The sequence below is a fragment of the Lolium rigidum genome, chromosome 1 (assembly GCF_022539505.1).
Source record: "Lolium rigidum isolate FL_2022 chromosome 1, APGP_CSIRO_Lrig_0.1, whole genome shotgun sequence".
Lineage (NCBI taxonomy): Eukaryota > Viridiplantae > Streptophyta > Magnoliopsida > Poales > Poaceae > Lolium > Lolium rigidum.
The window spans coordinates 128666814-128676972 of NC_061508.1; the positions used below are offsets into that span (position 1 = coordinate 128666814).

At 49.2% G+C, this 10159-nt stretch overlaps 1 protein-coding gene across 1 annotated transcript; it reads right to left on the reverse strand.

Moving 5' to 3' along the window:
- Positions 1-320: 320 nt before the first annotated feature.
- Positions 321-1508, reverse strand: LOC124682157 (protein SOB FIVE-LIKE 4-like). The gene has a single exon (XM_047216900.1). It carries the CDS (start codon positions 1053-1055, stop codon positions 555-557), a length of 501 nt encoding a protein of 166 aa, XP_047072856.1. The 5' UTR covers positions 1056-1508; the 3' UTR covers positions 321-554.
- Positions 1509-10159: the final 8651 nt, after the last annotated feature.

Consider the following 10159-nt stretch of genomic DNA (forward strand, 5'->3'; position numbering starts at 1 on the left):
CTGTTTTATTAGTAATAAAGTTATATTAAAATAAGCATTATACACACTGCTGACATTCTAGAGGCTAGAGAGAATGAGAAGAAGCAGAGAGCAATCCAATTGATTTAGCTTCTTCCTCTGTTTACTGTTATCTGCGTGCTTGAATGCATATATGGCTCATACCGTTGTGAGCAAATCTATCTGGTCAGTGTGTAGCTTCTGAGTAAGAGCAGTGCTCATTTAATATCTAGGAACATAGCAGAAGATTGCATGCAAGCAACATTGAAAGCAGGAAGGCATTGAATAATAACCGAAGGTTACAGTAGATTTACATGGCAGCAACAGTTAACCCTACTAGACTTGGGTGGTGGTGGTCAACCATGGGAGAACACTATGGAAGGCAAAACTGAGGACCCAAAAAAGCCTTCCTTCCTCTTCTCCAATGCTCCTAACATTTCATCTTAACAAGAAATGGAAAAGATCGATCGATGCATAAGGCAGAATACATGCATATTGCTATGAATTTGCTAGTACAGACTACAGACTACAGAGTAAACGATTCTGAAGCATTTGATTTACCAAAAGAAGCTTGTCCTTGAGGAGCTTCCCTTCTTGCCATGGCCACGCTTGGATGACTTCCCCTCGCCGCCTTTCTCCGTCTTGCTAGCGGCTTTCTTTCGGGAGCTCGTCGAGAACCTGGTGCGCGTGTCATCTTCCTCCTCTGGCTTCTCGTCGTCCTTGTCGTCGTCGGCGGCGGCACCGTACTTTCGATGGCCCGGGGCTTCTTTGCCGTCAGGCGAGGAGGGCTGCACCTTGTCCTTGGCTGGTCCAGTGGAAGCATCGGAGGCGAGGGAGTCGTTGTCATCGCCATCATCATGGTACTCCTTGCCTCCTTTCCTGCCATGGACGATGTACCTGTAGCCATAGCCATCATCGACATTGCTCCCATCGCTGCCACTTCCCTTGGCGCCATCGTCGTCATCGCCTTGCATGGGGGAGGCCAGGTACATTGTCCACCCGGACTCGCAGCTGTTGCAGCCCTCGCCATCATCCCCAGTGATATGGGAGGATTCCATGGCAGGCAATGAGAAGATCTAGTGAATGGAATGGAATGGAATGAAAGGAAACACGAGAGAGGGGCTAAAGATAGCCAAGAGAATAGCAGCAGGCAGAAGTAGGAGGAGTGCAAAGAAAGAAGGTGGACAGGGAAGGATCTTTGTGGTATGTATACTAGGATGAGAACACTGGGCTGGAATGCTGGATGAGCTTTGCCTTGCTCTCTATTTATGCTCCCTCTGAAGCACTCATCAATGCAACATTGAAGAAGCTATTGTTGGTGTTTCTGCTAGCTTTGTTTGTGCTCGTTGAAAAGATGAAGAGGAGGAGAAGGAGGAGAACAATGAAGAAGGCCCTGACACCCAGCCATCTCCTCCTCCCTTCATAGGGAGAGGAGGGATTATTGATGAAGAAACGCCAAGACACTTGTTTTTCTTCTTCTTTTTCTTTTGCAGTGTTATTTTTTCTCGGCTTTGTGGTAGACTGGTGGTGTCTGGGGAGGGAGAGGGAGAGACGGAGAGTGCCTTCAAAAGGGTGGCAGTGTCCTTAAATGGGAAAGACAGCCTATCCCTCCAACTGTCTCTCATAACTTTGCCAACCATTTTGTTCTCTATCTTGTCACCAAGCCAAGAGGAGGGAAGAGGCCGGCCTGTTTCCCCCTCTGCAGTGCATTGTCACAGGGCTTTCGCCTGTGGTCGCCCATGTGGCCTTGGCTCAGGGCGGGGGGCCTGGCTGGCCATCTGCTGCTCTCGTTGAGGCACAGCACAGGGCATATGCAAATGCAGGAGGTGCACTGGCTAGCCATGTCTGTCCATGGCTTGCATGTTAGGGCATCTCCAGCGGCGCGACGCATTTCGGACGTCCAAACGGACGCGTCGTGTTCGTTTGCGTAGGGCCAAATGGTCGAAACACCGGGTGTCCGTTTGCGTTGGGGGTGGCTCCAGCGGCACGACGCATAAATTTTTTCTTTCATTCCCATAATTTTACATGATAAAAAGGACATAAAAAAGCCAGAAAGGCGTGCTAAAATACGTGCTGTCTACTGGTCGTCGTCGCTGACAAGGTCAATCAGCTGCGGCGTCGGCCATGGAAGCTCGTACGCCGGCGGTGGGGGAGGTACCGCCGCACGGGCAGGAGGCTGTGGCCAGGGATCCCACGCTGGAGCAGCAGGCGGAGCGCGGACGTTGGAATGCGCCGGCGTGGCCGGAGGAGTCGCCGGCCTCCCCTGCGCGAGCGCTGACTCGCGGAGCTGGATTGCGAGCCCGTCCCACAAAGCGAGCTCGTTGAGCTCGTCCTGCTCGCTGTTGGCCAGTGCCATGGCAATGGCCTCCTCCTCTGAAATGTCCGGCGGCTGGGTCTCCGGATCCCACGCCGGTCCGTCGTCGTCATGGTCGTACTGCGGCATGGTCACGTCGTCGTCGTCGTCCTCGTCGCCGTCCTCGTCCGCGTCCTCGTGGTCGTTCTCTTCTTCTTCTTCGGCGGCGATCTCGAGCTCGAAGTAGTCTACGTCGGCGAGGTAGGCAGCGTGGCGCCGCGCGTCGAATTCCCACGCCCCGAAGGAAATCCAGTTGTAGGAGTTTAGCGCGTACGCCGGATCCTCCCGCAGATCCGGCGGCAAGACCGCGCGGCGGCGGCGCACCTCGTCCCGGCGCTCTCGGCCCTCCCGCGGCACGGGGGGGACCGGCATGCGCCGCGAGTTCAGGTACCAGCCCCCTCCCGGCAAGTTCGCGTCCGACCATGGTACCGGCCGGTTTTCCTCCCATACCTGCCGCGCGAGGTCAACGCGGACGTACCGGCCGACCCGTGCCTTCTTGCCGGAACGCGAGCCGCTAGCCTCCTGGCCGTTCTTCGTCTTCCGGAACGGCCAGCATTTCTTCCTCATGGCGTCGGTGTGGTGGCTACTGTGGGATTTTGGCAATGGTTTTGGTCGGGGAAATGGGCGCCGGCAGCGTCCCTTTAAGAGGCTCCGACGCCATCTCTCCTTCAATGACCTGCTAGTGCAACGCCTACTAGCTGCGCACGCTCGCAGAAGCCGAGGCACGCCATTAACGCGGCCCCTGCAAAGGCTGCAGCGCGCCGCCCAGAAGTAATACCGCAGAAGACGAAGCAGTTGTGCCGCTGCCAGGCGGGCCCGCGCAGCGTCCGCCGAGACGCAAACCTGACGCATATTTGGGTCAGGTTTGCGTCTCCGCGGACGGCCCAGTCACTTTGCGCCGCCCCGCTGAAGGTGGTGCCAGACGCATTTCCGATCACGGCGGACACAAACGGTCGCTCAGCGTCCGTTTGTGTCGCGCCGCTGGAGATGCCCTTAGACTGAAGGAGGCATGACATGAGTGCTTCTCTCGTGGTCACCACCTCACTTGGCCATTCCCATGCTCTGCATACCCTTCAGTGGTATCATCTACACCACTACTATTTAACTTTCAGAAAGAGAGCAACGGTTTCATGAATTCAGTCAGCCTGGAGCCTCGTTGGTGTTATGGTGTAGGTGTGATTTCTCTGCATTACACCGCTGGCTCTGGTTTATTGATGCACCATTTGTTTATGTTTACATGCAGTAGTGCTCCTATTCCAGGCCAGTATCGATCCTCTCTGATGGCTAGATGAGCATCACATCATTGTGCGAACTCCAATGAACACAGTGAGTCTCTTTTCATTGCAAAAATTGCCACCCTACAACGTCTGAATCCGTTCCTAGAAGAGCAAAAAACAAGAAGAACAGGATTGATTGACATTTGACAGCGCTCCAGCTAATCCAGTGATCCCCAAGTTGACTTTGCTTTGCGAGCCGAAGCAGAAGGCGCCCATGGCCATGGGTGAAGAAGGCACGAGGCCATGTTCAGATCAACAGAGACAACGCATCCACGCGACGCTGAAAGCCTGATAGGAATCCATCAGTCCTTCAGTCCGTCCGCCTGACGACGAAGTGACAATTGCTTTGCTCCCTGCCCAAACGCATCACTGAAGAAGGGGGGAGGAGGAACACGGTTCAAAATTGTTCCTTCCCGCTGGGTACAGCGACGCGATCGCTGTTGCTCCGTACCCGATGACGGCATGCGGGCACGGCCGGCCATGGCACGGCCTGGCAGGGCGTCGCATCCACCCATCTTATCCGTCCGTCCGCCGGCACGTGCGAGGTCGCCGTCGCTGCCTGTATGCCGGTGCGCTGTGCGCTGCGTCTTGGCGCGCAGGGGAGGGCAGGCATGCATGCAGCTGCGCAGAGGCCGCACATGGAGCCATGGCGACGAGGAGGAGCACGGAGTAAATTTCGGGCAGAGGCGGAGGCCAATGGAAGGCGCCGGCGCCCCGCGCGTCCTGGGGTAGTTAGGTGACTGGAACATGGCTCCCTGTTCCCTGCCACTGATGCTGTTATGCAATCTTTGCTTATCTATAGTAGATAAAATCACCGGCCCAACTACAACACATATTATTTCACAAAAAAAAAACTACAACACATATTCTTCTTCGTGATTGATACCATGTGCTTGTGATTAGTATGCTCTTGCCTAACCGTCGAAGGTCAATGGATAAATGATGCACATTCGGTGCACCGGTCTCAACTTCTAGCCCTTGTTTTTATCGGTTTTACTAAGTCCTCCAACATTAAATTAAATCTTAGTTTACTTCTTAGTCTTTAGATGTGCCTCGCAATTCGTGCAATCCAAGTGTTGCATACAGATTGCAACTAAGATTTTTTCGGTGCATGGGTTACAACTAACAATGATGTTCAACGTGGTACAAATAGTTTTTTTTTCGAAATGCATAGTTTATGTTTGAAAGTTTACACCTCAAGGATCACACAAAGTGTTCATAAAAATCAACCAGCGAAAAAGAATAAGCAGAACAAAACGCCTATGCATCTTGTAATCGTCTAGAAAGCCGCCAGCCAGCCTGATTAAAGATATCCTGTGCAACCGTCTCCAGACGGGTGCACCCAGAATTCATATGCGCCCGTTGCGCCTCCGGTAGTAGGAAAGACCACTCGTGGATCCAATAGGTAGCCATACGGATAACCCGTAGAAAATGAGCATTTTCTTTTCTGTTAAGTATAATATCATTCCTACAACTCCATAAGGACCACACAATAGCCGAATTTGTGCTTGGTATCTTTATCAACCACATTCAACCAATTACCGAACATATTCGTACAATTTATTGGCGGGGCAATATTAAAGGTAATACAAAAAAATCTTCAAACAAGACCAGCAAAGGGAAATTCAAAAAATAAATGGTTGATTGACTCGTCATGGTCACAAAAGACACATTTCGTACAACCATTCCAATTACGTTTTGATAAATTATCTTTCGTGAGAATTACTTTCTTGTGTAAGAACCACATAAAAATCTTAACCTTTAGCGGTACCTTTAATTTCCAAATATACTTTCTCAAATAGACCGTATGTCCATTCATAAAATCAGTATATATTGATTTCACGAAAAAGCTACCCGAAGTTGTAAGCTTCCAAACAAATTCATCCTCATCATTATTCAAATGTATAGAAATTAACCCTTGTACCAAATGGATCCACGCAGCCCATTTAGTATCGGAAAGAGTCCTTCGAAACTCGACATTCAAAGGACTACTTGTTAACACATCATCCACCAAAACGTTTCTTCGGCATACCACATTATATAGCGATGGATATTGTTCGGATAACGACGTCTCTCCTAACCAAGTATCTTCCCAAAACCTGGTGGATTTACCATTTCGCACAACAAAAGAACCTCTCTCAAAGAAGTCATGTTTTACTCTCATGCTTTCCAGAAAGGAGAGTCTGATGGCCTCGCCGTCACTTGTGACAACGTTTTATGCTTAAGATACTTATTGCGTAATAGTTAATCACGTAGTACAAAATAATTGACATGATGTTAAAAAATCATCACCCACAACAAAAAGAATTATTCATTACGTTATAAAAATATGAATGTGTCACAAATACTAGGGTGACATTAACCGATTTAGTTAAATCCGAGTCGGCTAGCTCTAGGCGCCCTCCTTTTTATACACTCAATTGTTTCAACAAAATCAATGTAGGGTGTCTATTGTAGCTTGCGATAAGATGGAGTGTTCACGTGTGTAAGTGCGCACTCAAAAAGGAAGATCTTTTCCTCTCTTTTTCTCTGTCCTGATCCACCCTTGTTTGAGGTTATGAAATGGAAAATAATAGAATGGTTTCACACTTAAATGATGTTTCAGTGTTTGGTTAATTAAGAAATATAATGAAATAAGTTGGTTCCTAAAAGGAGAATATTCTTCAGATATGGAATGCACCTATTTCTCAAAATAGATGGAATCATCTCTCTGTTTCTCTATGCCAAAGGTACCCATGCTCGTCCACCTTAACTATTCGTTTCTATTTTTGCTAATACCTCAAGCTTGCTCACATCTTTTATTCCTAGAATATCACCATTCCACTTTCGAACGGAACCAACCCATTCTATTGTATAGCTTAAACCAAACACAAGGATGGAATCAACCTGTTCCCCTCGAATGGAACCACGACATTACATTCTACTTGGTTCCCAAACAAAACACACCCTAAGGCGACACGGAAAATCCTAGCCTACACCCTCACCACCTCCTCTAATGTCATTCCTTAACCCGCCATCGGAGAAGGCCGTTCGAAAACGGCGGTGGGGAGTTTCCCTTTTCGATTTTTTGTTTGTCCAAGCATCTAGTCGTACCACATATCGACATGATCCAATCCTACCTTCGATGCAAGCTTTTTCTGGCCAAGATCTTGTTGTCGACATCCTGCCATGTCGTTGCTTTTGCCAAGGTGGTCCAAGATCCATGGACACAAGGAGGGTGCAACCATGGCAGGCAGTCCGAGCTCCCGCTCTGATTGGCCTTAGGATATGGTGCTGACTTTCTTCCAATATTTGGATGTTCACGCGCTGAATCTAGGGGCTCGGGTGGCATCATCGTTGTCGTTGATGGCGGAGGATCATTAGCGGATCCAATATCCACTTGCGCCGGCACCTTGTGGTATGTCGAAACGGTTGTTAGTTGCGATTACCATGGTCCATGCGAGGTGGGCATGCCAAGGTGAGTCGATGGCCAGAGGTTCTCGATGCTCACGTTGAGTGAAGTTTCTAGGTGTTGGCGCCTTGGCGGTGACAATGGATCAAGAAGGATGGGATGAGAGGTATGTGTGTATGTGGCAATCAACACTTTGTATCCTTTGCGGCAGTTCTTTCCATCTGTTGGCGACAATGGCATAATATTCATTCTTGGAGGTGCTCTTGGAGTTCCGAGTCTCATTGTCCGGAGTGAAACCCCAAGCGACGAGGGGCCACCTCGACAATGTCCATTGATTATGAGGCTAAAGTACCGTAAACAAAAACAACCTAGGGTTTACAGCAAAGATTCGATGTTCTCCTGCTGGCTCCTCCTGCCCTTTATATAAGAGGAGGTCTCAGATTCCAGTTTGGATCGGTTTACATACATGACTTGCCTAACTAGAAATATGTTGGCTCCATGGTGGGCCTTTTCTTTTTCGACAAGCTTCACCTTGTGGGCTTCGGCTTCCATCATCATGGGCTTCTTTTCAATACGCGCCAGGGTGACATAAATCTTAAGCCCAATTAGGCATACCCATATTACCAAGGTCTAACATGCTTGGATGGTTGTACCTAGCAATGATGTCTCCCAAGTGATCTCCTTTGTTAATGTAATTGACTAGAGTTTGGACCTTCTTCATGGTGAAATCCCATGATCTAACCATGTTGATTAGTCCAGACGATGGCGGTGTTTGTGCAATGTTACCTTTCTAAAGACGCCATTTTTGGAGAATTTTTTTTAGAGATGTGACGTTCGCACTCGTGGTGCTATTGCTCATGCGAGTCTCTTTGTTTCCTTTTTTTAGTTTTGTGCATCCTTCATATTTAGATTTTCTCTAGTCATTTTATTGTTGTAGTGTTTAGATGTAATTGATATCTTCTTGATATCACTATATTCTTTTTTGTTAAAGTGCACACTTAAACAAATCATGTTCATTATCTACAAAGAATATGAATCGTATTCGTATTTTGAAGAAATCTAGAAGATCACCTTTATATTTATAAGATAACAAAAAATAACATCAGCAGAACTAGGAGTGATGATTTTCGTTTGTACTCTGATACAGTAGCTAGCGAACTAGCAACAGTGTCCGTCGTGGGTGGTGGTGTTTGCGTGCGCAGCGTACTTGAAGGAGGAGATAGACGTAGATGTGTCATGCACGTGGGGCTTCCGTGGCCGGTTGCGCTGACGTGGCCCGCTGCCGGCGCTGCGGCCACATGCGGTGTGTGCCGCGGCAGCGCACGTCGCGCTGATCAGCGGGAGCTATGCTGTGATACCGTTCTGGTCTGTTTATGTGCCGGCGCGACCTGACCGTTAATCTGGAGCTGCATGCCCGTGAATCGATGAAAACTTTTAAAGAGGAAAAGCGGTAGGGAGGCCCTGCATACATTTTGAAATAGATGTTGAGACCCGGTGTTTGCATCGATGGTATAGTATTTCCTTTGTCCATAAGATGTAGTAAATTTGTTTTAATTTAAATATATCTACACACTGTTTAATGTATATATAATAGACATATACGAGCTTAGATAAATCTTCCACAACTTCTTTATGTCTTGAAAAAGCAAAAAAAAAAAAAACTCTCATTAGTTAGGAATCGAGGATATCACATACCCAAAGACACTCTGTGCGCTCTGGTCTAGTAAACTTTTAGCGAACACCTTATACACGCGCTACATAAGCCATCATTGTCATTGAACCATCGAGCAATCTTCGGGGTAAAGATCCGCACAATTATTCGTCAGTCCTTCCATCGATAGGACCACGAAGCCAAACAATGCCCTACCCAGCGCGAGTCCATCACGTCACATTCGTCACCGATAATTGCCACGCCACCGAGACTCGCCATCGTCGACATGGTATATGCACACCACTTCACCACTTGCCTCCTCCATCTAGCAAGTGCTCCAAACACAATGACCCGATAAGGGAGAGCGACACTAATACCACCGCCATCATCCGATCCAGGATACCTTGATCTAGGGTTTCTCATGAACAATGCAAGTGGGTAGACAATGGCTACAATGTCGATGGCTTCAACAAGTTAACATGCGTAGACGCCGACATTGCCCGCCATGACCAAAGTCGGAGCTTGGTTTTCACGAGCAGCCACGCCTTCCCAACTCGATGACGATACCAGATGTGAGATCAAAACACCACAACCAAGTAGTCTAACAATCACCGACCGAGGATGAGGCCCCCACCACCATGCCTAGGGTCGGTTCCCTAGCCTTCCTGGTGATGCATAGCAGACCCCGGAGCACCTCACCAACTGCCATCGGAGACGATGCTGGGAGGGACGATGTGTAGTTCGTAGCCCGTCTGAGCCCATCGAGGCCCAAAACGGGCCCATCTATACCGCCACCAGAGCCACCCGCCGACGCAGCTCACAGAGCCCAGCAAACCATCGGTCGCCCGCTGCACTATTGTGTAGGTAGCTCTGACGGCCACCGCACTCCAGATTGCATCTGAGTATGATATGTCGTCGTGTCGCACTAGCTTTGCCCAACAATGATGGGAGGAGGGGGTGGCGAGAGGAGAGCGGACAGTGGCCTCCCGGTGTGGCTCGGTGTGACCACACGGGATAGGGAAATAGGGCGAGGTCGGATAGGACCATTGGCATTGAATAAGTCCTCTTCGTCTCGCCTACCGAAGCAAGCGAAACTCAGTTAATATAAGATGCAACAACGAACCATTTTTCCGCTCTTCCTCTTGGCAGAGGCGATAGCCCGTTTCCTCCCAATCTCGCCTGGCTAGGACGTTTCCCAGGTCCCCTCTCCCTCTGCTCGCTGCTCCGGTAGCGGCATGGGGGAGGGGGAAACTTGTTCCTCCGTTCTGGCCTAGTAGCCAGGGTTATGTTTTGTTTTCTTTGGTGTGTCGTTGGGGTGGTAGGAGCGGCGTACATGCTAATAAATATCCCTCGACTCTACTCCCACACCACTGACGACCTTCTAGCCAACGTCTCGGGGTTGATGGCGATGTGTGTTGTTTGGTCCTTCAGATTGACAGCTTGGTCTTCTCGCCGTTCTTCATATACGGCGAGATCAATTTCTCGGTGTA

Excerpts from the sequence above, each read along its gene's own strand:
- LOC124682157 (XM_047216900.1), bottom strand. The coding sequence starts at position 1,055 with ATGGAATCCTCCCATATCACTGGGGATGATGGCGAGGGCTGCAACAGC.